The 25612-nt window shown below is 47.8% G+C and overlaps 12 protein-coding genes across 12 annotated transcripts in view; 5 read left to right on the top strand and 7 right to left on the bottom strand.

Annotated features, from left to right (window-relative positions):
- Window positions 1–23: 23 nt before the first annotated feature.
- On the bottom strand, window positions 24–2119 carry AGABI2DRAFT_193748 (hypothetical protein; the record flags this gene model as incomplete). The annotated part of the gene is made up of 9 exons (XM_006462576.1): window positions 24–208; window positions 267–619; window positions 681–879; window positions 934–1066; window positions 1120–1561; window positions 1618–1753; window positions 1813–1862; window positions 1918–2035; window positions 2088–2119. Coding segments are annotated over 9 exons (1529 nt in total), but the record flags the coding sequence as incomplete, so codon positions are not given.
- A 114-nt stretch (window positions 2120–2233) lies between these two features.
- AGABI2DRAFT_186523 (hypothetical protein) lies at window positions 2234–3600 on the top strand. Its single transcript, XM_006462575.1, has 7 exons — window positions 2234–2326; window positions 2392–2471; window positions 2528–2605; window positions 2717–2885; window positions 2945–3289; window positions 3343–3434; window positions 3485–3600. Exons 1-7 carry the CDS (start codon window positions 2243–2245, stop codon window positions 3519–3521), a joined length of 885 nt encoding a protein of 294 aa, XP_006462638.1. The 5' UTR covers window positions 2234–2242; the 3' UTR covers window positions 3522–3600.
- AGABI2DRAFT_193747 (hypothetical protein) lies at window positions 3583–4952 on the bottom strand. The gene is made up of 2 exons (XM_006462574.1): window positions 4419–4952; window positions 3583–4365 (listed from the first exon to the last, which is right to left on the bottom strand). Exons 1-2 carry the CDS (start codon window positions 4945–4947, stop codon window positions 3599–3601), a joined length of 1296 nt encoding a protein of 431 aa, XP_006462637.1. The 5' UTR covers window positions 4948–4952; the 3' UTR covers window positions 3583–3598.
- A 79-nt stretch (window positions 4953–5031) lies between these two features.
- Window positions 5032–7802, bottom strand: AGABI2DRAFT_193746 (hypothetical protein). Its single transcript, XM_006462573.1, has 5 exons — window positions 7731–7802; window positions 7457–7671; window positions 6827–7394; window positions 5812–6773; window positions 5032–5762 (listed from the first exon to the last, which is right to left on the bottom strand). Exons 2-5 carry the CDS (start codon window positions 7637–7639, stop codon window positions 5286–5288), a joined length of 2190 nt encoding a protein of 729 aa, XP_006462636.1. The 5' UTR covers window positions 7640–7671; window positions 7731–7802; the 3' UTR covers window positions 5032–5285.
- Window positions 7803–7925: 123 nt separating this feature from the next.
- Window positions 7926–9150, bottom strand: AGABI2DRAFT_72981 (hypothetical protein; the record flags this gene model as incomplete). Its single annotated transcript, XM_006462572.1, has 6 exons — window positions 7926–8088; window positions 8141–8407; window positions 8465–8514; window positions 8577–8884; window positions 8952–9003; window positions 9076–9150. 6 exons carry the CDS (start codon window positions 9148–9150, stop codon window positions 7926–7928), a joined length of 915 nt encoding a protein of 304 aa, XP_006462635.1.
- A 623-nt stretch (window positions 9151–9773) lies between these two features.
- Window positions 9774–10536, bottom strand: AGABI2DRAFT_119484 (hypothetical protein; the record flags this gene model as incomplete). Its single annotated transcript, XM_006462571.1, has 3 exons — window positions 9774–9925; window positions 9982–10125; window positions 10164–10536. 3 exons carry the CDS (start codon window positions 10534–10536, stop codon window positions 9774–9776), a joined length of 669 nt encoding a protein of 222 aa, XP_006462634.1.
- A 1747-nt stretch (window positions 10537–12283) lies between these two features.
- AGABI2DRAFT_119483 (hypothetical protein) lies at window positions 12284–13856 on the top strand (the record flags this gene model as incomplete). Its single annotated transcript, XM_006462570.1, has 12 exons — window positions 12284–12308; window positions 12369–12392; window positions 12447–12503; window positions 12558–12582; window positions 12638–12685; window positions 12747–12773; window positions 12834–12868; window positions 12919–13159; window positions 13213–13385; window positions 13446–13555; window positions 13606–13671; window positions 13722–13856. The coding sequence occupies 12 exons, from the start codon at window positions 12284–12286 to the stop codon at window positions 13854–13856; spliced, it is 966 nt and encodes a 321-aa protein (XP_006462633.1).
- Window positions 13857–14038: 182 nt separating this feature from the next.
- On the bottom strand, window positions 14039–15497 carry AGABI2DRAFT_119482 (hypothetical protein; the record flags this gene model as incomplete). The annotated part of the gene is made up of 8 exons (XM_006462569.1): window positions 14039–14215; window positions 14263–14433; window positions 14490–14723; window positions 14775–14839; window positions 14888–15112; window positions 15163–15209; window positions 15263–15294; window positions 15345–15497. The coding sequence occupies 8 exons, from the start codon at window positions 15495–15497 to the stop codon at window positions 14039–14041; spliced, it is 1104 nt and encodes a 367-aa protein (XP_006462632.1).
- Window positions 15498–19496: 3999 nt separating this feature from the next.
- On the top strand, window positions 19497–19760 carry AGABI2DRAFT_137291 (hypothetical protein; the record flags this gene model as incomplete). Its single annotated transcript, XM_006462568.1, has 1 exon — window positions 19497–19760. A coding segment is annotated over exon 1 (197 nt), but the record flags the coding sequence as incomplete, so codon positions are not given.
- A 570-nt stretch (window positions 19761–20330) lies between these two features.
- Window positions 20331–22721, top strand: AGABI2DRAFT_71969 (hypothetical protein; the record flags this gene model as incomplete). The annotated part of the gene is made up of 9 exons (XM_006462567.1): window positions 20331–20602; window positions 20680–20724; window positions 20796–20878; window positions 20931–21078; window positions 21148–21239; window positions 21450–21666; window positions 21780–21829; window positions 21877–22156; window positions 22352–22721. 9 exons carry the CDS (start codon window positions 20331–20333, stop codon window positions 22719–22721), a joined length of 1557 nt encoding a protein of 518 aa, XP_006462630.1.
- On the bottom strand, window positions 22716–23192 carry AGABI2DRAFT_119480 (hypothetical protein; the record flags this gene model as incomplete). The annotated part of the gene is made up of 2 exons (XM_006462566.1): window positions 22716–23077; window positions 23129–23192. 2 exons carry the CDS (start codon window positions 23190–23192, stop codon window positions 22716–22718), a joined length of 426 nt encoding a protein of 141 aa, XP_006462629.1.
- Window positions 23193–23258: 66 nt separating this feature from the next.
- The window catches only part of AGABI2DRAFT_224104 (hypothetical protein), a 2835-nt gene continuing 481 nt past the window's right edge, over window positions 23259–25612 (top strand). Inside the window, exons 1-4 of the mRNA XM_006462565.1 lie at window positions 23259–23371; window positions 23469–23540; window positions 23598–24705; window positions 24766–25315. Coding sequence (XP_006462628.1) covers window positions 23301–23371; window positions 23469–23540; window positions 23598–24705; window positions 24766–25315 — 1801 coding nt within the window. The 5' untranslated portion in view covers window positions 23259–23300. The remainder of the gene's footprint in view (window positions 23372–23468; window positions 23541–23597; window positions 24706–24765; window positions 25316–25612) is intronic.

Genomic DNA, 25612 nt, shown 5'->3' with positions numbered 1-25612 from the left:
TCAGGGGTATTCCGCAGACGTAAGCATCAGAAACGTGTGATTATTTGCATATGAAGTGTTTATCTCTCAATACTCAACACACGTATCAAGAGTCATGCAAGGGGTGGATCTATTACGAAAATGTTTAAACAAGAATACGAAATTACATGTGAATGGGTTTTCCATAGGCAGCCATAGCAGCCTCCTTGAATGCTTCCGATAATGTGGGCTGAACAAAGGACATAACCATTAACACCAGAGGGAAGATAAGAAGAAAACACACGTACGTGGGCGTGAGTAGTCCTACCAATATCCTCTGCGCTGGCACCGTACTCAACTGCAAGAACACCTTCAGCAATCATCTCGCCCGCGTTGGGTCCAATGATATGCACACCCAGAATCTTATCCGTCTCTTTTTCAGTTAAGATTTTAACAAAGCCATCCGAATCCAGGTTCGTCTTTGCACGAGAGTTGGCTGAAAAGTTGAATTTGCCAACATTGTATTTGACGCCCTCAGCTTTGAGGTCTTGTTCTGTACGGCCAACCCATGCAACTTCAGGGTGAGTGTAGACAACGGAGGGTATAGCATTATAATTGACGTGACCGTGTCCCGACTTGATGTATTCAACGGCAGCAATACCTATTGAATGTTATGAATGACGATCCTTGTGAATGTGTGGACCAAAAGAATATATACACACCTTCTTCCTCAGCCTTGTGGGCTAACATGGGGCCGAAAGTAACATCTCCGATGCATCGGATATTTTTCGCCGAAGTGTTGAACTGGTCATCGATGACGACACGACCGCGAGCATCCTTCTCAACACCGGCTGCCTCAAGGTTGAGGCCATCAGTATATGGGCGACGACCAACAGCGACGAGAACAACATCGGCTTTGAGCTATTTTTTGCTCAGTTAGTGCCGAATCACAAAATTTCGGAAAAAGGGGCCTACAGTTTCTTGTTTACCATCTTTGGCGGATTCAGCGACTAAATGTACCTTGCCGTCTTTCTTGTCGGCCGATAGGACCTTGGTCTGGAGTTTGAATTTGAGTCCCTGTTTGGTCAATGTCCTCTGGAATTGCTTACTGCAAAAACAGGTCAGTCCGTTTCAAACTGAGGCACAAGATGAGTCACGTACGCGACCTCAGAGTCGATGCCGACGCCACCGATTGCGTCAAGGAATTCGACTACCGTAACCTCAGCTCCTAGTCTGCTCCAAACACTACCCATCTCAAGTCCGATAATTCCACCACCAATAACAACCATCTTTTTGGGAACTTCTTGCAACTCAAGTGCACCAGTCGAGCTTACAATCTGTTTTTCGTCGATTTTGATTGCACCTCCGGGGAAAGGAGCAACTTCAGACCCAGTAGCAATAACAAAGTTCTTGGCATCGACAGCGGTTGATCCTCCGTCAAGAAGAGAGACGGAAAGGGACGTTGAGGAAGTGAAAGAAGCAGTGCCCTTGATGTAGTCGACTTTGTTGGCTTTGAAAAGGAATTCGATACCTTTCGTTAGGCTAGTCACAGCATTGTCTTTGGCTTCAAGCATCTTTGGGAGGTTAAGCGAGACACCGCTTACTGAGGTACAGTAAACATTCAGAACAGAGGTGCTGGGCAGAACATTAATGACATACCATCAATACCACGACGCTCAAGGTCGTGTTGAGTTTGGTGGTAGATATGTGAATTATTAAGCATGGCCTTTGACGGAATGCATCCAACGTTGAGACATGTTCCACCGAGAGAACCGCGTTTTTCGACACAAGCAGTCTGCAGAGAGAGAGTAACTGAATTTAGTATTAGCCGGCAACATCTAAAGCAAAATGTACCTTGAGCCCTAACTGTGCTGCCTTAATGGCAGCCACGTATCCTCCCGGACCTTGTAAATTATAAATTCCATAAGCAAGTTCCAACTGACGAGGTAATATACGTACCACCGCCAATAACTACAACATCATATGGCTCCGAAGCAGTCGCGAGCCCCCGGTACGCTTGCCAAGTACCCGATTGAACACCTGATTGCCGCCAGTGGCGGCCAGCTTTTGGCAAACTCTATAAGGACGCGTCAGAGTCGTGTAGGTGGTTCACGAGGGAGAATAATTACGACTTGAGCTACTCGTCGAAGCTGGAGCATGGCGGAAAACGGACGAGAAATCTCGTTACTGACTCCGAGGTAATGATCCGGCACGTGCGATTTCTCACATTCCTCAGCGCTCCGGAGGACATCCGCCACATTCATAACGGCATTAATCTTGACAAATGTCTCGAGGCAGCAGAGCCTCCGTTACAGGAAACATCTCATTGTCTATGCGTGACAATTACGGCGAACATGGAGTAGAGCAGGTTTGCTTTGCGCTAAAGCTAACAGCCTTGTTCCTCTGTCATGGTGCTCATGATAAACTCTTCAGTATTATAAAAAAGTTGGATCAACATACCGCAATCCACACTATCCAGGCATCCGCTTATGCATCTTTGCATGGCTAAGCAAGTAAGCTTATTTCTCTCGGAGAGAAACCCACTTTGAGATGAACAATGGTCTAACAGGTGGTGGCTGAATGAATCACCCGCGATTGCAACGAGAGACCCTTCTAATGTTTTCTTGTTCGACTTGGCTTGTGGTATGTGACTACTTCATCTCTTGCACCAGTCACTGGGGCTCAAAATATCAATATCAGGTAGGTATGACAGCCTTTACTCCCATCATATCTTATCGTTTGTCTAACGTCTTCGAAGTGGGGAAGTGACGATCGCGTTCCATGAATGGTTTACTTTGTGTAAGCATGCCTACAAATTCGACATGAACCATCCATCCCTGGGAAACCCATTGTCCCGCAAGAATCAAGCCTACATCTTCCCTCTGGATCCAGAATACCCAGCACCCCTCATAACAGCCGCAGATCCTGTTAGCATTTCCCTTTGCCCATTTCCTATCTTTTATTCATTTCAAAAAACATCCTCAAGTTTACCGCATTAGCATACAAGGATCGAACATCTCTTCATTGCACGACGCTCTCCTTCAATGACATTGCCCAGGGCGAACTTCCTTCTTTTGTTTCCGACCTTTCTAAAGTCCAAGTCCAAGTCCCTTCCGTTACTCAAAACGATCAATCCCAGGACGAATCGGAGAGTCTAAACTTTCGGCATGAAGATCCAACTGTAAAGACACCGTATACCACTATTGAAATGGTGGTGTGTTCCTTTGCATTGCACCTAGTTGACAATGCATCCGCACTCTTCGCTTTGTTATGTACATTGAGTTACAAGGCGCGTTGGCTAGTCGTTCTAGCACCTCACAAAAAACCCGAGGTATCTTCATTGTGATTTAACTTATCGAAGTTGGCTAACTCGGCATGTCCAAGATTAAAGACGGATGGGGTTGGGAGAAATGGAACGTCGAGAAATGGAGTCCAACGCCCATATCAAATCACGATGATGAAATCCTTTTTGAAAGGTGAGTAGTGCTCTATCAGAAAAAGACCCAAGTCTCATACGGGTGTCTAGAGTGCATTGCAGAGTCTACCGAAGCGTCAATTGTTGATATTCTTATTCTTAGTCTGTAAAAACATTCTTGTGAAAACAGCGGTAAAGTAAGTATTATTGCGTAGAAAGTATATCTCACTCCGTTAACACTACGGAGATAACACCCAACACGAAAGCCCCAACACCAATGGCTGCTAGTTCAAATGTCCGCTGAGGTAGTGTCACATAAAGACCCGGAATGGACACGGCTGCAGGTTCCCCAAGGGAAGGAGCTATATCCTGATTAGGTTGCATTTCCATCCCTCTCATTTCTGCCTCCTGCATCCCAACTATTTTAGCCTGAACTCCCTTCAACGCCACAATCTCGTCCAAAATGTCTGACAACAAATGCTCTTGTTCGGTGAACTTCCCTCCAATTTGCTTCATGCTTTCCTCTAACTTCATCGCGTTTTCCACACTCAATTCTTCAATCTTGGTCTCGAACGTTTGAGCCAATCGTCTCCTCTTCCACGGTTCCACAATCAGAATGGCCAATATGAACACCAGGAGGTTCAATCCAAGGGCCGCAAGCGATCCATAAGTCGACATACTACGGATTTTATCCGACCATACTTGTTCTTCATGATACCGAGCTAGAATGCTCTTCAAAAGTTGTGTAAATTCACGTTCGACAGCAGATTCAGTTTCATCAACAGCAGCTTTCGCTCTACTCTCTTCTTGTTCATGTGAATGATCTTGACGAACTATATCCGTGAATCTAGCTAAATCCGCGTCGTTCCAATATGATTTGCGTTGGAGGAGTTCGTTGACTTCGCGTTGAGATTCTGAACGTCGAATGACGGATTGTTCATAAGCGAGTTTAGCTTGTTTCGCGGCTTGCCGTGTTGCTTTGATTCTTTCCTCTATAGTATGTGAATATAGTTGTGTTAGGAAAGAAAAAACCAGGGAAACGAACCTTGTTCAACGACCTCCTTTTTCAAAACTTCTATCTCTTCATATCCCGTGGCTTTACTCAACTCTCCACCAAGCTGGGAAAACCTGGTTTTTGTATGATTCGTTAACTCATCCGCACGATCACGAAATGTAACCGCAGCTTGTTCCGTCCAATCTCGAATGCGAGATTTAACGAGGTCTAAATCGTAAGAAGAAAGATTCTTTTTCCATTCAGCTTGTTCGCCGGGAGGCGTTGTTGTAGATTCGCGTGTTGATGATGCTTGAGACGAAGGAGGAGAGTTTGGAGTTACTGTGGTATGACTAGCGGCCTCCGGTAGGGGAGTTTCGAGAGCAGAAGGAGCATGAGGATCAGTAGAGGGTCCAGTGAGGGGTATAGCCCTCGTCGAAGAGTCCGTCTCCTTGTCAAGCGCGTCGCGTTCTCGACTAGCAGTTGGTTGGGTAGAGTTATGTCTTGTCGCCCATTTCGCCCATGGTGTAGAAACTGAACGAGTGATGATGCGTCTAGAATGTAGGATTGCCCTCACTGACATGGGCATGAAAGAAGAATGAATCTTCGGGTAAATTGCTTCGGATTGTTCCGAATTTGTTTTCTTCCTTCACATTCATTACTTTTTCACGCAAAACTGAATCATTAGTTAACCAATATTCCATGTATTGCACGTGTATATAATGAGGTGGAGAGGAAATGAACGAGAGAGTGAAGGGAAATGATGGTAATATAAGTACGAGACTGTTATTCCAGACAACCACCCTCTACTCAACTCGGATGCAGGTCGCCTATTAAATTGTTAAGTCTACAGTGAAAGAGAGCGAAGGGTAACACGAGCATAACAAAATCATAACAAACCAAATAAACCCGGTAAAGCATTTAGCTCCAAACATCGAGCATGAGTCTCGAGCGCTCTTTAAGGAGCTTAACTTCTGCCACGCCTTCCACAGCGGCTGATCCACCCTTCGCTTCACCCAAGATTATCGCAAGGACATCCTCCACCTGCTTCGACATGTTCTTCGCTTCACCACAGATATACACGTATCCCTTTCCGTTGAGGATAGCATCAGCGATATGTTCCCGTTGTTCCAAGATGAGATCCTGTACATAGATCTTGCTTCCGTCGGGCTTGTAGTTTTGGCGGGAGAATGCACAGTACATCTCGAATTTGCCCTTCAACTCCTCCTTGTAGAGTGGCCATTCATCTTTGTACAAGAAGTCCTCATCCTCACGACGGCAACCGTAGAAAAGGGAGATGCGACCCCAGTCCTGAAGGGCATCAGGACCGTTCTTCTCGATGGAACGACGAGCAAGTGCAACACGTTCTTGTACGAAGCCACGGAAAGGGGCAACACCCTGATGAACCATGTAAGAAGCGAAAGAAAGCAGATGAATGCAGACTCACAGTTCCAGGACCAACCATGATGACTGGACTCTTTGGGTTTGTTGGTAAACGGAAAGTAGATCGCCTGACATGTACCGGAGCCTTAAACATATTATCGATCTTGTATGCGCCACGCGGACCCTCAATATGATACTTGGGGAAGCTAGTAGATTGAGCACCGTTGTCATTCATGAAAGGGGCCGCTTCGTTGGTGGTTGCAAGCCTGAGATTAAGAAGGAAGTTCGAACTGACACCATATATCCACTTCTGCCTGACGGTGTCGCTGGGGATGTTTTGGTACTTGAGCACGACACAGGTAACATGAACGGAATTGGGGTGGAGTTTAGGACTAGAAGAGATGGAGTAATAACGCGGTTGAAGTCGGGGAATAGCGGAAACAATGAGGTCGAAAGGGATGCTCCAAGCCGTGGTGTTTTCAGGAGTAGGAACGACCGAAGAATCATTGCCAGCGGCTAGTTGAAGAACTTCACCGAGCCTCAAGCAACCTTCGCTGACGACTTTGAGGTATTGCTCCTTATTAGTGTTAAGGGATTTCATGAGAGCCTCAGCCTCAGGATTAGGAGCATACTTGGACAAAGGTCCAAGGATCTGACGGCCAGCAACAGCGCTGATGTCGATATAGTGACGGAGGACAGTGCCGTAAGTGGTGGGAACAGGGAAAGGTACCTTGGCGAGAGCAGGATCAAGGGATTCGATACCGATGACAGTATCGCGCTTGTTGTACAAGCCAAGGGCACAGAGGAGACGATCTACCTCCAGTTCAGCATTCGTGGGCCAAACACCGAGATGGTCACCGTGTTGATAAGTAATGCCAGATCCTTCAATGCTTAGCTCGGCGTGAACACAATTACGATCGTTGACTGATTGGAAGAGTTCCTTCGTTTCACAGAGAGGAGCAGGGTAGGGGTTCTTGGAATCGTGGATACCCTTGGTCTTGGTCAAAGCCCGAGCTGAATATTCACCTGTGTTTTCTCTGGTCAACGAAAGGAACACACGACACAATGAAGACACATACCAAGATAAACCTTCTCCGGCGGGTGCGAATCGAGTTCAGAAACGGCGAAGTCGGCAGAGTCAGCACCCTGGCCTTCCTCCACTCCCAGCGCTGTAGCAAAGGCTTCCCACATACCATCCTTCCATTCTAGATAGTCTTCTTCCATGCTCTTGTCGTCGTCACCTTCGCCACGTTCACCTATGCGCTGGGCGCCCATTTTTGTGAGGGCGGCGTCTACATTGCGGCCGATGAAATTGTAGTGTTCGTATGTCCTATTGCCAAGACTGAAGACAACGTATTTGAGACCATCAAGACGGTGAGATCCGTTGGAGAATTCGAAAGAGTCGTCTTCAATATTCTGCATAAGTTGGACAGCATTGTCCGTAGGTTCACCTTCGCCATAGGTGGCCATGACGAAGAAAGCCACGCAGTCTTCGGGGAGCTGATCGAGATTCTCAAAATCGTATTCCTCAGGATCACAGACGAGGGAAGCAAGGCCGAATTTTGACTTGGCCTCCTTGGCGAGGCGGATAGCGTATTCTTCCGCAGTGCCCGTCTGCGAGCCATAGAATATTACCAGGCGCTTTTTCTGGACAAGGAAATTTGTGTCAGTAAACGAGGGCATAGAAAAGAAGGCACATGTAGACACACCCCCTCTTTCATCTTTGCAATAAAATCTCTTGGGTTCCCACCGCCATTTGCAATCTTGCTATGTGCAGCGACGGGCGCAGACTTTGGTTTTGAGGAGAATATTTGGTCACGAAATAGATAAGCGGCGGCTAGCGTGACGCCAAGGGCGAGAATAACGACGTCGGACGTTGAAGTTGAAGACATTAGCTGCGACCAAGGAAGAGCGAGGGGGATAGCTTGAGAAGCGGTTAGGTTGGTGGCTGACATTACGTAGAACGAAAGTAAAAAACAATACCGAGGTGTGGAAGGCTGAGGGTAGTGCCTTTTGAATATTTTCGTACAGGAGAGAGGAGGGTGAGATGATGAGCGTAGCGGTGAGTTTTGCTCAGAGGCAGCTGTCGGATCACTTCTCACGCATACAAAATTATATAAGCCTCTCCGAGATAGCCGGTGTATTTTGGGTGTATTAGTACCGATACATGACAGGTACTCATGGCCCACCCACCACCAGCCCGCCCCGTGATTTCCATCGCGCGTGGCGGGTCCCGTCAGCCGCAACCGCTCGCATCGCCGCCACCTGCTCACTGTCGCCACCTAGCTCGTAAGCGTACCACTCTGCCGCCAGCTCGGCCCACTGCTGTGTGGCCAACACACTGTGTCCCATAAGTTAATACCATCAGACTCGACTTAGCGGAAAAAACGCACTCCGAATGGGAAGCTGCGACCAAAGTGGCATCGGCCGCTAAACTGCCGCGCTCACTCCAGTATCCTTCTTCGTCTTCCAATCTCCATATTTTCCGTACTTGTGCGATGGCGTCGGTGCCACTGATGTGTCCCTGTCCCCATGAAGCAAATCGTTCGTACGCCCCATTGATCGCTTCTAGCCTCCGATCTGATGCCTGGGACTCTTCCTCTGCCATCGAGCATACCCTGCATTGGCACTCAAAGCCATAATGTTCGGCCAGTCCGGCTCTACATATTCTTTTCGTTATTTACCACTCAAGCGAAACAAAATAACGCCATCCGTACCGACGTTCACGGCGCGGCTGTCTGGCATTTCCGTAGCTTGTGAGCAATTCCTGCAAATACACGTTCATTTGCCCCTCGTCTCTCAAGTGGATTGCCAAAAAAAAAAGCCTACTTCTCCTTGGTTTATGCTCCTGAGCGCGTAGACGTACAGCGCCCTTTCCTTTTCGCGCCAGGAATAAACAGCATTGAATGCACTCGAGCATCCATGATTCAATCTTGCCATCCTAGGGAAAATGCCCACATTGTCACCGGCCCCAACTGCATTCGTTTGAAAGATCGCCAGCGCAACCTCATTCCGATGCCTATCTGGATCCAGGTGTTTCGGAAAATTAACGTATGACAGGTTGAAAAAGGCTTCCTGCTCCTTTTTGCTGAGTTGCGCTACTAGCCCGCCAACGAGCTCACTCGGGGAAGAAGTGGCTGGAATGTAGCCATTAGCGTCAGCTAGTGCGAATCCATCGATACATTAGATATCAATGCAGCTTACTTTCCCTGGGAACCACAAATAAAGGCATCTCGCGGACCAGTAACTCGCCTTGCTGCAAATGTATCGTAAACTCATCTTTCCTTACAGCCAACGAACGACGAATTACATACTAAAATATACACACCTTGATATTGCGCGAGGCCAGTAGGCCCATACCTTTACCCGGAATATCCGCTACAAAGAAAGGGGACTTATGCATATCATCTCGCGCCGGTGCTTTTGCACCGCGTAACGTTCCAAGTTTAAACGAGCCAAACCCTGAGTCGCCACCAGATCTCTGAATAAATAAGAGCCACAGGACTAAACCAATCATTGAGACAATTAATGCCACATATCGCATGAGCAGCTAAAACGCATAAGTTCTCTTTGGCTGATGGGACATACCGACTGGCACGTACAGTGTGTGAAGCGGGGAGCGCGTTGCTTGAATTTTCCTGCTGGTTTTCGACTCTAGGTTTCACGGTTGCTTTAGTCCTTCTTCGCCTTGCATCGGGCATTCTCAGCTTTTGGTTGTTGGTGGGTTCAAGTTCATATTCCGATCGTTGCTGCCAGATGAATATAGTCGACATAGCCACAGCTCTCATAGCCACATTGCCATAAATAGTCGCGTCGGTTACTACTGGTGGCAACCATAAGCAAAGCACTCTCGCCACGCAAGTTTAACCAGCGCTCGCGCGGTCAGGCTTGTCATGAGCCAGAGTCATGTAGGCAACGGAGATTGTAAAGGGATAATTGGCCCTTTCGGAAATATAAAATACATGCACGAGACCGATAATAGATCATTTAGAACAATCGTCCCTGGAGCTATAGATATCTAGTATTTCAACCCAATTTGAGCTTTCCACCCAAAAGTAGAGAGAAAGCAGCGGTCACAAGGACTATCAGAACAACTGCAATGAACGCAGTACTTAGCCTAGCTACAGGAAATGCTCCTTTTACTAGGGCGGATTGCACAGTAAAATAGCGGCCAAGTCCTAAAGCGGATGAGCAATGTCAATATCGGCTGACTGCTCGACGTCAAAGCACTCACCAATCCCAAGAACAGAAAGACCCACCGCAATAATGAATGCACCAAGAGGGCGAGCAAGTTTATCTTCTCTTTCCGATCTGGCTGTATTCGAGGTGTTGAATAATTGAACAAGAGCTGGGGGAACAATCCACTCAGTCGATGAACCTTAACCCAGGTGTAATGAGGCAATGGCCTTGACTTACCGACACCGGCGGAAGCTATCGCAAGGCTAGTCCGCATGTACGCCAAAAACGTTCTTTCTAGAGCAAGATGATCCCTTGCCACACTTCCACTATTCTGCAACCTCAATGATACTTCCGCACTACTTCGACCAGTCAATCTGTGGAAAAACCAATCGACAACACCCCCCGAAAGCTTCGAACCAGAGTACCAGTTGTCTTCTGGCGGTGGCACCTTTGGTGATAGCAGTCCCCGTCGTTCCTCTGGTACGTCTGACTGCCTTGGTCGGTGGTTAGAACTTCCTGATGCCCAATTTGCGTCAGTGGAAGAGACAAGGCCCTTCGACAGCAGGGGCGTAGTGTCTGAGTCAGGAGCCGCAGATGTTGAATCATACATTCGTGCAGTAGTGGCGAGTGTGAGGTTGAAAGAAAAGGCTCCAAATTAAATTGAATGCAAGACATGGGGAATGCCAAGTGACACTAAAGCTGATATAGCTTCGCTGCCATATCTGGTTTGCATGGTGCTGGTAGCGTTACGGCTGAGTGTCGGCGATCATCCAATGGACGCTGTTGCAGAACTGTCGCGGTGATGGATAATGGTCGGAAGATAGCAGTGGTAGGAAGGCAATCATTTCATTTGAACCATTACCCAATCATAACGCCAGAAGACCCATTGCCACCTCCTCTGGTCGCCTCCGCAAATCAAGAACAGCTCTCGCATGTCCTGATGCACCAATGGCTTGGGCACATTCAGTGCAAGCATTGGTATGGATATACACCAAGTCGGGTGAAGGTTTGGATATTCTAACTCGACAGTCGCCTTCGACCTTCGCGAAGCCATATTTGGAGGCGACAGGGGGTAAGAATAAGTACTTACATGCGCTCAGAACTTCTACGACTTGCTATCGCCGTGATGTGGACCCGCAAGGCAGATAGGCTTACTCGGATTATCCACGCGATCAAGCCCTCGAAGCGCATCTTTCTGGTCGAACACTTCCCTTACAAATTTGTGCTTACTGGGCAGCATTAACCGATTGTTCACGCACTCGAGAACTGTAATATTCACCCGCCTCCCAGTCAGCTGAAAAGTCAGCCTATTCCGTGGAAGAGCCCAACCGAAATTCAACTTCGGCTGCTCGAAGGGGAGACTTGAACGCTTTACCAATGTTCTCTCATACACTGCGGGGCCGGATAACAACCGGATAAGTACTCGATGGCAATTGTAATGCAGCCGAAGGGGACGTTCACTTCTTCCTCACCCTGATCAATTACAGTGGAGCATGGACTACGTGGGGAATTCAGGAAGACCCTTTTGGCCACTCAGAAGGTTGACCTAGCGGCTTATGCTGCCACCCAATATTTGGCGACAAGGCAGGAAAGAAACGACGACAAGCTGGCGTAGCGAACAAGTATGGTTCTTTTCGACTATCTTTATTATCAGCGACAAAAGCTGGTCAAATTCGCTCAACCCCGCGTCTTTTTGTGGATTCCAAAAGGTATAGTAGGGGTCATCATTCGGTCATCATTCGTCAACCCTGGAAGCCTGAATGTTCGGTTTTCCTGGGTTATTTGTTTACGCCACGCAGTGGAGTCAACCCAAAGTCGACCTAGTCTATGTCAGTCTTTTACCTCGGATTCGGGTACTAACTCGCCTCCAATTTCCTGTAAGTCTTGATAGCTCACTTTTGTCAACTGCGGTTAGTGACATTCTAATGCTTATAACCTGCATGTTTTAGGTCCAACTACAGGAACACCACTCCAAAAAATGGTCAAGGAAATTCCTCATTTCCATCCTTTCCCTCGCCCCCATCGATTGTTTTGACATTGTCAACTTCCTGACAGCTTCCTGTGAAGTTTTCTTGCTAAGGTCTAGCAACACGGGGTTGCCTTGGGGTTGCCACTCGTCTGCACTAGTCAATTTCGGGTTTTTTTCTCGGCAGCGACTGTGCCTTGTATTGACTTATCACGTCACCACTCCGAGGGCAAATATCAAGTCAGGGTCGAATAGAGGTTTCCAGGCATCACGATTGGGCAATCCACACGAGTAGAGGATCCTGGATAAGAAAGGCAGCATTTTATCCCTCCGATGCGGGAGCCCTTCTTTCCTCCCGCTTCCCCCTTTGAACTTTCCCCTCATTCGCACCATGTTAGATATTGAGTCCACTTTGGGTGAGATAGTTGTGATTATTATATGGATATAAGTTTGGACTCCGGGCTTACTTGTGACAGGGGTTTTGTTAATTGGTGTATTCAGTGCGTGGATTTGAGCCAATAACGTGGTTATGATTCTAACTTGATCTTATATAGTTAATACCTACCTTTACGGTGTGGTTTCATATCAATATGCGAAGTATTCGGTTACTTGTGAGCCTTTGACCACATCTGCACCATTGAGGCCGCTAATAAGTCTGGTTGCAGTCAAGAAAGACCCACATTGGGTTAAGTTAGTGAAGTGATATATCCGAAATATTGCGACGCTGATTCCATGAGATGCTCAGATTAATGGTCTTTGTTTTATTCCTAATGGACACTGTTCACAGTGCATCGTATGTACACCTTTCAGCGATGGAAATCTATCCATTCAGTAATACTAATGAATTTTGCAAGCATCATCTATATGGTCTGGACATTTGCGTGAGTTTTTGCGCGGGATAAACTTTTGGTCAAACCGTCAAAGCTCATATTTATCGACAGTGTGAAGAGCTTTGAGGGGGGCCCGGCTTCGACGAGTATGTATGCTGCCCCCATGCAAGATTCAGGCTGCTGACAACGTCCTAAGACGCGTATTGGCCGTACCCCTTTACAGTATTGGTTATGGTCTGCACAGCATGCATAGTTCAGGGTTTCTTCACATATAGGTCTGTCCAGCTCCTTCGTTTAGCCGGACACAAGAAATTGAATACACGAAGGATTTGGAAATTGACTTCCCAACATACTGTTGCATGTGCCCTTGCGGTACTGATAGTAGGAGCTTTTGTCCTGGGCGTGACTGTCGCTGTCCGAGCATGGAAACTGAAACCGTTAGTTACCATGTCCAAGCCTGGGCCGATGAAGTAACTGACTTCAGCGATAGCCATACGTCAATAGGACCGTTCAACTCACTATTGGCAGCCTGGTTGGTGATGGAGGTTGTGGTTGATGCCTCCATCGCGGGCATTCTAATTTACAAACTTTCGATGTCGAAGACCGGGCATAAGAACTCGGACAGTGTCCTTAATAGACTGATCCGTATGTCGGTGCAAACGGGTAAGGTTTTCTACATTGTCGATTAGAAGAGTACGACCTGAAGACAATAATGTTATCCAGGCTTTTGCACGGGAGTATTTGCTGTCTTATGTCTAATCTTTTTCTTCGTCATGCCTCGCACTCAATACTTTGCGATGTTCGGTATACCGATCAGTCGCGTTTATACCATTGTAAAGCATTCATATTGTCTAAGATGAATCATGATTAACGACATGCACAGACTTTCATGGATGCACTTCTAGGTCGTAGCGGGTTACGCGATCTACTATTTCTCGATCCAGATGAGGTGAATTCCGTTTCCAACGCTTCTTTTGGCAACACTCATGGTTCTTGCAGGTGGGCCGTAGTGCAAGTCGAGGAGCACGTACTCTATCAGCCGCGATTCGTCTGCAAGTCACCAAAGAGGTTTACACCGTAACTGACAGAGAAGTATCTGAGCAAGCACATGAAATGAAGGTTCACAGACTGTAGCTTCAGTGATCGGGTTAAGAAACTTTATACATGATCTATACGTTGTTCTGGACTACGGTTTATGTTCGCAGTCGTTGGATATTGGGATTGCGAACGTTGAGCAGCTGGAGTCGACGCCAGGCGTCTGGAAAGCTGTTTCATTGAGCCGCGCAGTATCACTCTAAAAGCGCTCATCAGTAGTACTATTGTTGTTTCTGCTTGTCGACGCCCATCGCGTACATAAAACTGCCCGTGAATACCATAGCAGCACCTGCAGCTAGTTGGGTGTTCCAGCCGTTGCTGAACCACCACATGCTGAAGCATAAGCTGATTGCTTTCCGTGCGGTTAAGACTATATGTGTTGACACCGACGATACTTGCTACAGCAAAGCTCAGCACAGAAATAAATTGGGAAAAAAACACTCACCGAAGTTAAGCGGTTCACACTTGAGACACAAATTAATTGGGAAACTACGTTGGCAGCAAGAACCGTGTACGCAAATACTGGCGAAGAGCCCGAAGCAGAGCGAGAGAGGCTTGCAAGTCCTTGAGTGATATCAGACCGCAGGAATATGAACATTGGTAGTGACAACGCATGCTATTCAAGGCAAGAATTGTCAAAGGATTCCGGGATTCCAAGATGGATGTACTCACAGTGTAAAATACTCCTTCCCTCCAATGCGGCCCGTACTTCTGGTATGTCTTTTCCTGGAGTAGGCCAAGTAATCCCGTAGAAAATAGTGATACTACAAGCATGATGATGCCAATAGTATATGCCCGTAGTTGCTCAGGTGACCGGGGGGGTGAGGCAACAGCAGTCTTAGACGTCGAGGACGGCCTTGAAAGCGTCGCAAGAACGACGCCCACGGTAACGATGACAATAGATAACTTTGAGTCCCAATTAAGAGTGAATCAAACCCTGGCAATTGTAGGACTCACTATCTGCATCCCATTATACTTTTTCTTGGAGAAAAGATATCCGAACAGCATAGAGACAGCAAGACCTGGAGTAACAGCATTAGCCAAAATTTAATATCACATACAAAACTTACTGCCGGATCGGAAAACGATCTGCACTGTAAGAGGCACGTCGTAGGCAAAAACCCAATTACTCAATAAGGAGCTGGTTATCAGGACGACAACTTGAAACCCCCATTGATGGAGGGGTATTTGTCTAGGTTTCAATTGGGGTAAAAGATGCGTTTTTGAGAAAGAAAAAAATGAAGGTAATGATTGTAATGTGATAAATAGCATCTGTAAAAACGTGAGGGCGGAGCCTAGAAAATATGGTCAAGAATATGTCGGGACGGAGAGGAGGGAAGCTCACCGATACGATGGTTGATGAACAGCAATTCTTCACAAGCCCAGACATTTCTATAGGGAAAGGTTCAAGACCCTCCAAACGAGAGGAAAGGGATTGGCCGTACGAGCAACAACCTCCAAAGACGAGCCCTAGAGTCTGGTAGTAGATTGAGTACAGTAATCCAGACACGTTACAACATCACCCACCGGAAAAAGAGCTAGAACAACTGGTGCGAATATGACGGTGCTCGATACTTTGGTGGCCTCCCCATTGGCGGGTGAGTTGACAATCGGCTCCGATTTCAGAGTCTCGCTCGCAGCGGTAATGGTACCGTTTTTCAAATTTCTGTGTCTCGACATAGTAGGAAAGGGAGAAGAGTGAACTCGGAACCCACAACAGCCAGAGAAACTTGCCAAGAGTACATGCAATCAATTGGTGACGAGACTCAGAACTCGGAGTCGGGGTGCATACAGAGTGCGTGGTAAACAATCACTTGCATACAAAAAAGGGGTCTGGGTGCAGGCTCCTTCCCAGCCCCTTACGCGAGGTGGACAAACAAGGTCCAACAAGCTTAAGGGCTTGTATCCTCGCTAGAGGGGCTGGCACAAAACGTCGTGGGAAGCTTATAAATGTCTGTGACGTCCGTGACAGCATTTGTGCTCCCTATGATCAGCCCAATAAAAAAATCTATATCTCATCCTACGCTCACTCAAAAGTCGCAACAAAAATATCAATGTAAAGCAATAATGAGCTTAATTCACGATAAAGCCCCAGATGTACTTGAAATATTTGAGAAAATGACTCATAATCTTGTAAATCAGAGATCTGATCAGTGTAACTGAATCTGATGCTACCGAGCATGGTACTCCTTATAAAGTCATCGAAAAATCGATTTATATTAGTACTGTGTGGTTCAAAAAGTGCGCAAGTAGTTGTGGCATTATAAATACAGAGAACGATTTGATAAATGCTGTCTAATTATTGGGTGACAAACGAGACCTTTTGCGGGGATGAAGAATAATCTCAAGTGAGTAAGAGTTTCGTTGAAAAATTACATTAAAACCATTGAAACGTAGGATAAAGTATGTTACACCTGTGGATAACTGCTTGAAAGTAAATACACAGTACATTGAAGCAGAAACATTGCTTGAATGACAACAAATTACCTCACGTGGGAAGCTCTTTGAGTAGAAAACCAATCTCTCTATGTCCTGCAGGCACGGTATAGAAATTTTGAACCTAAATGGAGTTACAGTACATATCCCGCAGTTATAAATCGACTAAGAGACCATAATCTCATAGTGAACGAAACAAGGGCAGTCAGATTTCGCAAGTGGGTATTGCGAAAGCGTGACAGCCTGACTTGATTACTAATCAAGTGGAGCGACGTTTTGTGCCAGCCCCTCTAGCGAGGATACAAGCCCTTAAGTTTGTTGGACCTTGTTTGTCCGCCTCGCGTGAGGGGCTGGGAAGGAGCCTGGTCTGGGTGCATCATCGGGCCGAGGGCAAAGAAACAAATACTCAACATATCCGCCCCATCCTATTCGGTCTTCGACTACTTATACGATGTATGTCTAGAACCGTACTTGTTCATTCGTTTATTATACAAGTTTTTGACAGCAGTTTTACCGAGGTACATATACCTGAAAATCCTTAATTATACACCTCAGCAGTGATTGACGCGACACCGAGGTGTATATTTCGCTCATATTCGCTTGTGTTAGATATCTCCGAGATTGGTGTACCGATGTACGTTGTAGAGTTGTTTATTTCTCAATCATTCCTGATTCACTTTCAGTGATCAATCATAATCAATGGTCGATATTTATAACTCAACCAGTGACTCCTGTTCTCTACGTAGCAACTAAGAAGACCTTGAAGATGCAAACCAAGGAAGAGACATGCATAAATAATCTTCTTGATACGGTCGAGGCTACCGAGTCATAGGCCAGCGGCGAGTCTTTAAAATCATTAAGAAAATCCCTATATTCTCTGGCTTACTGTCAGTAAGAGTATGGGTAAGGGAATGAACGCTCCAGGGTCATAGATACATCCATGAATCATTGAAACTTGGAACATGATGTCTTCCTCAAATGTTTCCATTCTGTTTAGGGAACATGTATAACAACCCGCAAATGTTCCCTTTCAACCATTCACACAGATGTTCTATGTTGTGTTGATTTTTAGCAACTGTTGACGAGTCTTTCGATTCTTTCAAGGCAGCTCAAAGTACAAAATCCCAGAATACAGGGCTGCCGTCGCGTAGGAGGAACCTCACTTGTTATCTAATCTTTCTTAGATAAGAAGCCAGCTTAAACGATCGATCACGTGATCCGTCCTACCTTAATGGTTTTGTGCTACCACTGTGTTCTACCGCGTCGTCGCGACCCTCTGAACTCGAAGCCTTCGCAATGTCAATCCCAGGATGGCAAACAGAAGAACTACAAGATGAGTGGGTTGACTTAGAACCCACCGATGGCAACGACGAAGAATTCGACCAGTCTTTTGGCACTCACTCGCTTTCGTTCACCTCACCTCTCGCAGCTCATATACACTCGAATATCCACCATGTAATACACACATCATCAGCTAACTCTTCTACCCACGCTGCTGGCACATTTTTGATACGGGAAGATGTACCCGATGCTCCACTTTTACCCAAGACACCCGGTCGGAAGAAGGGTTTAGGGAAGGATATCTTCACCCCTCTCCCATTAGAACGAATGTTCGAACCGCCGTCACCACCCGAATCTAGGCTACTACCTTCTGATTCTGCTGGACCGCACCCATGCTATGCCTCCGGACGTGGCGAAGTCGCCGATACCAACGTTCCCGAAATTGCACCTAGTAAACACAATTCGGCTGTTGGTTGCCAGTTCACCTTCTCTATACCCAAGAACCTAACCATCGCGCATTCCACTTTCCCTCATGCACAAAGCACGCCTACGCCTCCGATTGTCTTTCAACCCAGGCTGCCTGCCACAGACCCCCGACTCCGCCTTTTCCAATTTCAGTATGATACCTATACGAGAGAGCATCTATCTGCAATGGTTGACTCCATAGCCGCCAATAATGCGTCTGTTACGGGCACTACACCTTCTCCTAGCACTTTTACCCACCGTCTTTCTCGTGTGTCGGAGTTGACAGCTTCAGCCTCTGTTGCCGACGTTTCTCACCTCCGGAGTGCGAAGCGTGTCAAACTTAGCCCACTCAGTGATTATCATGGAGTGGATGATGGTCCTCAAGCCGTTCAATCTCGACCCAAACTGCTTGGCAAAGATTATCTCGGAGAATCAAAACAACTTATGCAGCAAATCAAATCGGCGCGCGATTTCTCTACTATCTCGACAAGCGTCAGTACTCCCAGCAGTGCTTCTTCAACTTCACAGACGGAGGTTCCAGGCCTGCCAGAGTCTCGTGCTCTATTAGCTACCGGTAATTTGCTCTTTTTTCGCTACACCAATATCATATTCATCTTTTCTCGATGGACCAGAGATTTCGCCGCACTATTTTGAGGTTCTCAGTGATGAGGGCATCGGACTCTCAACCTCGTCTAACTCCATTGGGTCCAAACAGAGCCAATATTCCTCATTTTCTTATCGGAAACAGGCAGAAGCGTTGATGGCTCAGATAAAAAAGGACGTGAAACAGAAACATGTTGTCTCCGACGGAACGGAATCTTCTCTCATAAACTCGGGCAATGGCAATAAGGACGTAATATTTCCTAAATTGCCTCTAGGTGGTATGGTTCCAAATATTCGCTCCACAAACTTTGACAAGGAGCCAACAAGGACAAAAGGTTCTCCTCCTGTATCTCGAAGGTCGTCCTCGACTAGGTCAACGTTCCGGCGCACTGACTCTCGATCATCAGTCGCTAGCCGAGGTGCCTCAAGCATAAATCCACAAGATTTAGCAAAGGCCCTGTCGAAGGCATCACTCACTGAGCGACCTCTATCGCATTCATCTATTGATGCATTCATCCACGAGGAACCAGGTCCACCATCTCCAGCTCCCCCGTCGTTTCCGCTGGCTTCTGTCGGCATTTGTGCCGCAGAAGATATGAATCGTTTTGTTTCGTCAAGCACTGCCGCTGGGACTGCAGTCACTGCCGGGAGTGCACCGTCATTTGTGAAGCATCCTGGTCCAGCGCATATCAGAACGATTGCTCCCCAAGATATTCCATTACTACCTGATCGCTTTGGTGACATGATATTCGACAAAGTGAATTCTCGCTGGATTAGGAACGCGGTAGGAGATATGGCGCACCTATTGGATGAGTTAAGTGACGATCCTTTCATCGACATTGAAAGTTTCCGTGATGAATCCAGAGGAGAACGGGATGGGGATGGGGACGGGGATGTAAATGCCTCTGAAGAGTCGGAAGATGAAACAGCTCGACAGGGTCTCTATTCCGTCGTGAATGAAATGAACCGTATCGAAGAACAATCCGAGGTCGACGATGAAGAGGTTGACTTGATGAGCTTCTCGACTGATGCTTCTTCTCATGTTGTGAGCGTCATGACAGGAGTGGATCCCGATGCGATAGAGGAGGACACAGGTACAACGGACTCTGAAGACAATCTTGAACTGGTCCAGCCGAACACTCGACCTTTAGAGTTTGACTCAGAGGATGATGATCTTCAAACTGATGTTCCGAAGATTGTGATAGCTCAGGAGACCGATCTGGCGCTACCATCTAATCCTGTTTCTCCGTCTATTCCGCCTCCCATCGTTACACCTCACCGTTCTGATGGCGTATCTCTAATGACTCCTGCGGTACGATCGGCTCTCAGAAATAATGGACCAACCCCAACCCCAACATCCGCACTCAAAGACCCAAATCGCTTCAAATATCAAACTCCGGTCGAGCAGAAGAATCAGCGGCGATCAGTCAGCTTTTCAGATGGGAGACTCGATGGGCCCATACAAGGATTGCATGATTCCAGTGACTCTGTCACAATCCCTTTCTCGTCGAATGAGTCAAATGCAGATATTAATATAACCAGCGAGCTTGTCCCCTCTGCGCGTTCAAAGCGAATAGAGGAGATGATGAATGCGTTGGAGGACTCAGGTGCGTCATACCATTTTCTATCGGTCGCAGTGTCAATTAAGCTTTCATACAGAGTCTAGCGGTCATTTGCCATCAAAAGGAAGCTCAATAAGAATACCGGAATTCCAGGCGCTGCAGCCAAATGAATTCAAGTGCGTCTCACAGCTCAGGCTTTTCTCGTTCTCAGGCTTACCGTACCGCAAGCTCGAAAGAGAACCCGGGCAGGGCGAATGAAACATTTCTCACTGAATGTTCTTTTGGTGTTGCCCATGATCGACTAGTGACTGTCATCACGGATATCCAACCTTTTGAACCTAATTGGGAAGGACTTACTTCAATTAACTTGTCAAGGAAACACTTGGAAAGTGTTGCGAGATTGAAAGAATTCCTACCTCGTCTCGATCTATTGAGTCTGTGAGTCTTTGATACTGCTGTCCAAGGAAGATGAACCTGATGTTTGACAGGAACTCAAATCGCCTTGCGTGGCTTAGTGGAGTGCCTGGATCGGTGAGGACGTTATCTGTCGCCTCGAATTGGTAAGTGTTGGAGTTCTTTTCGGGAGGAGGTTCATTAAATGTCGTGTCCTGATGCGCCACCGTGAACTCAGTCTCACGGGTCTCACTTCGTTCGCTCACTTGTCTAATATTGAGAGCCTCGACATCAGTAGGAATGACATCGATTCTTTACGGCGTGAGTCTTCTAATCTTACTGATCTGTCTAATTATCTGATTTATGACCTCAGAGCTGGAGTCGCTACGACATTTACGAGAATTGAAAGCCGATTATAATAAGATCTTGGACCTGGATGGATTGCAAAATATGGATGGTCTAATCAAATTGAGCCTGCAAGGTAATTTGATACAGTCCGTCGATCTGAGTAAATTCAAGTGGTCTGTGACCTGTTTTTTCCAATCGAACTGGAGTAGAAAAAGGGCTTACCCGGGTTTTTTTCGTTATAGGAAACGGTTGGAGATGATTAACATCAGTCAAAATCGCTTGGAGCGTATAACTGGGGTCGAGATGCTGCAATCGTTGGTGGCTCTGAATTTAGGTGAGGATATGATTTCTACTCCGAGAGTTGGTACAAAGATATCTGCCGGACGGCAGCGTCAGCGATCAAACCCTTAAGGGGTAATTGATACCCGATGGTGCTTGGCATACAACCCTTCATTATGTGCACCGCCTCTTGTCGCCACATTTTTTGCTGTATAGGCGATAGCTCGGTTTACGTTTATTCTGCGGACTAACTGGGATCCTTTAGACAACAATTGTCTGAGGACTCTGGAGGTTGATGGGAGCACACCCAGATTGAGGATTCTAAGGCTGAGTGGGAATCGCCTTCGTCAGGTGGATGTTGGGGCGTTCACGAACCTTCGCACGTTATACGCGGACAACAACTCCCTGACGCATCTAGTGAAGCTGAACCGCCTAACGAAGCTCGAGAACCTTTCATTGCGGAATCAAAGTGGCCGAGGCTTGTGAGTAGATTTTCGTTTGTGATGCGAGGAAGGATTTTCACTGATGGATGTTTGAACTTCGTGTGTGATGCCGTTCTCAAAAATTCATGATTGGTCGTTGCCTGAATTAACAGGAACCTTTTGACCCGCGATGTTCGTGACGTGAAAAGATTGTACCTTTCTGGTGAGCTCAACGTTCTTGTTCCTGATGCATACAAATCGCCCCCGCAGGAAATCCATTGCAATCTACTTTCATATCAGAAGCGTGTTACAATATGATCTATCTGGAAGTAGCGGCATGTCGGCTTACCGCGCTGCCCGAGGATATGGGGAAATTGACGCCCAATCTGCGAGTTTTGAATCTGAATTACAATTTCTTGGACGACGCTCGACCGCTGGAAGGGCTGAAGAGGCTGGAGAAATTGACGATAATTGGCTCTCGGTTGCAAAAGACGAAACCACTGATCCGTCTTGTACAGCGGATGCCAGACATTGAGATGCTGGACTTTAGGTATGTCTCTTGTTTTCCTATTCTGTGCCGATTCTAGGTACATTTTTTACTTGGCGAAACCCACTATTTTAATCGTGGCGGACCACATGGTCTAGTGTATTAGAGTGGGGTTTGACGGAGAACTTGGATAGCAGTGTTTCGCTATTCGTTCGTGGTGGTGAATACGTTGATGGCTGATGGGTGGATTAATTATAGGATGAATCCATGCACGCTGGGATGGTACCTGCCCCTGCTTGTTAAAGATGTGCCTGGGGCATTGCAGCCTTCAGAGAGCAAAGGGAGCATCGGCGGCGGGGGAGAACGAGGCCATGACGCCGAAGGAAAGATAAGCAATGGTTGGCAGGAGCTCGATGCCAAGTTCCGGCGGGACCTGCCAGATGAACTGTATATTGGGCGACTGGCCTACCGAGGACTTGTCATGCGCGCATGTAAACGAATACGGATGCTTGATGGCGTTGGTGTTTCGGACAAGGAGCACGCGAAGGCTCAGAAGCTGCTTGTGGGAATTTTAAACAAGACCAAGGGTAGGGATAAAACATCGGGGACGGAGGGGTTGGGATCATGATGTGAATGATGGTAGTGAGATAGAGGTGGAGATTAGAAAGGGTACTGTAGCGTAGATGGACGTGGTGAATGTCAGATTGGAGGATGGGCAGGATAGATCAAGGGATTTGCGTGTCAAGTGTTTCGAAACGATGCCCGCGGTGGGCCATAGAGAGAGGGAGGAGAGGCCGGCGGTCGGGAAGCGAAGGGCCGGACGGAAGGCGGGAACGGGTGATCCATGGACGGCGGGAGGGCAATATAACCATAAGAGGATGGGGGTGGCGGGCATCGCCGACAAAGGGGCGAGTTGGTTCGTTCTGAGATTGGGCGTGCGTGAGCTGGCGACCGAATCTGGGGGCTGTAGATCTGGGATGGGATCTGTGATTAATTGAGGCGGAGTTTGCGCGTGTTTATGCAGCTATTGCAGACTCGCTCCCGTTCCGGGGCAGCCAATCTTGCAATCTGGCGGGCTGATGTCTTCCCACCCAGCCATCTGCCTGGATCTCCCCAACCTTAAATACTGCACACCGTCTCCCCGTCCTCCTTCACTCCCCCGCCCCCGCTAGGCGCCACTCGCTCGCACACTCCCCCCGTCCTCCCCATGCCTGCGGAGCTTCTCAGTCACACCCCCGTTCTCAATAGCTATAACGTTGCCCAGCTGCAGTACGCCCTGTGAGTATCCCTATCCCCGCTGTCAGCTGTCAACCGGGCCCTGGCTCCAGATCCAGCGCTTTAAATTACCCAATGCTGACCTCCGTCCCCGACACAGCGAGACCAAGGGCGATTCACACTCAATCTCCTTCATCCACGATCTTTCGCCTTCTGCCTCTCCGGCCATAATGTATGCGCCTCTCTCTAAACCTCGCACGCGACTCCCTACTTACTTTTTTTCCCCAAGTGCTGATTCAGACTTGGACTACGAATCTAGACGCATGTCCAGCTCCGCCACTTCTGCCACAGACACAGACAGCAGCGGCCTTTCGAGGGGAGAAAAACGCACATTAACCCCCGCAGACTCTCCTCAACCGCAAAAGGCCCGAGGTGATCAGAATAACTGGGACAACGACTCGAGCCATTCAAGTGCCCAAGACAAGTCCCAAGCTGATGCAGGCATCGATTCCAAAGTCCAACTTCCGTCCATCTTTACGAGCTTTGAGGGTGACTACCCTCGTCGCGCCTCCCTTCCCACCTTGCATTCAGACTCCCGACGATATCAACCATACCCCTCCCCTACCCTCAGAGGCTCTAATTACAACCAATCCCATCTTCAGAACTATACCTTCCCTGCCTCTGCCAACGACGACCCGGAAAAGCACCGCCCGAGATTAGCTACGGATCTCAATAATTTCTCTATTCACCACAACTCGGATTTTTCCCCATATCCTCAGTCGGGTATCTCTAATGGAACCACACCTACCTCTTTTTCCTCCTCCAATTTTTCTTCCCCCATGCATTCAGAGTATCATCGTTCAGGGTTACCTCCCTATAATGAAAATGATAATTGGAACGTGTCCACAACCATCAACCGGCCTAGTTCCACTCCCGGCCAGCTGTCGCCTTCGGCCGCCAAGTATGATGATAGTATGCGACACGCTTCCTTTAGCGCCCCAATGTCCCAGGCACAAATGTTCGCAGGCTCGGCTCGCATCTCGGGTCAGCATGATCGTAGGTCAATTTCAGGGATAAAGGGCGATTGGTCGTTTCCCAACAACGATTTTGTGGTCCCCTCTAGCAACGCCGGTTACTCTGCCTCTATGCCGCCCGCCCCGCCCTCGATTAATGTGACCTCCTCCCCTTCACGCTCCCCGCAGACCGTACCCAGCTCAACCCTTGCTGATCGTCCGCAGCAGCGTAAACGGGGCAAGCTCCCCAAGGAAACCACCGACTTCCTCAAGGCTTGGCTGCATCGTCACTCAGATCATCCCTACCCAAGTGAAGAGGAGAAAAAACAGTTGTGTCACGCGACGGGCCTGAGCATGAGCCAGGTTTCCAACTGGATGATCAATGTGCGTTCGCGCTTTTTCACTTACCGTTGGAGCTCGTTGACTAATGAATGCAAATTTTAGGCTCGTCGTCGCATCTTGGCACCTGCTCATCGAGCTGCATCGGGGCCCACGACTACGGCTCCTTTCCCACCTGTGGGCCGTAGCGCGTCGCTGTCTGGTTTGCTTGACCCCGCTGGTCGGAGATCATCGATGCCCAACGCAGATAGCTTGCAGCTCTATCCTCCCTTGACTCTTCAATCAATACCCAACAACGGGGCTGCACATCACCATCACGGTTCACCAGACTATATGACAGCACGGCATATGATGGGACAAACGCGATCTGGGCACCTGGGGCATATGGGTAGCGGCGTTGAATACGGCAGTCGATCCATGGGACTCTATGTTCCGGGACAGAATGGCACGCATTCTGCGGGGCCAGGATCATCATCTCATTATCTCTCTTCTTCGGAGGTACCGTTATCCGCGCCTGCATCGATGTCAAATCACCCCTTCTCGTCCAATTCACAAACAGGCCAGCAAAACCTCTACCCATCCCTGAACCCTTCCCCCCGTCTCCCTCATTCAAGCCAAGCCCCTGGTCAATATTTTGACGGACAAGCTGGGGCTCTATTACGATCTCCCCGTTCTATTGGACGCCAGAGCGAATCCCAGCCACATCTCACATCCCAAGCAAGGTCATGCTACGCCACATTCTGTTGCGTATTATTTCCTTCTAAACGGGATCGTTCATTTCGCTCAGAACATCATCGCCTTCATCATCTTATCATCGACCTCCCCTGTCACATACTCCATTGCCTCGCTTATCAAGCGGGTTGCAGTTATTTGCATCGCTATCATGTGGTTCAATCAGACCGTCCATCCTGTTCAGGCATTCGGCATCGCCCTAACCTTTACTGGTCTATAC

The sequence above is a fragment of the Agaricus bisporus genome, assembly GCF_000300575.1.
Source record: "Agaricus bisporus var. bisporus H97 unplaced genomic scaffold AGABI2scaffold_7, whole genome shotgun sequence".
Lineage (NCBI taxonomy): Eukaryota > Fungi > Basidiomycota > Agaricomycetes > Agaricales > Agaricaceae > Agaricus > Agaricus bisporus.
The sequence above is the reverse complement of the archived record's forward strand: the minus strand, read 5'-3'. Positions and strand labels throughout refer to the sequence as shown.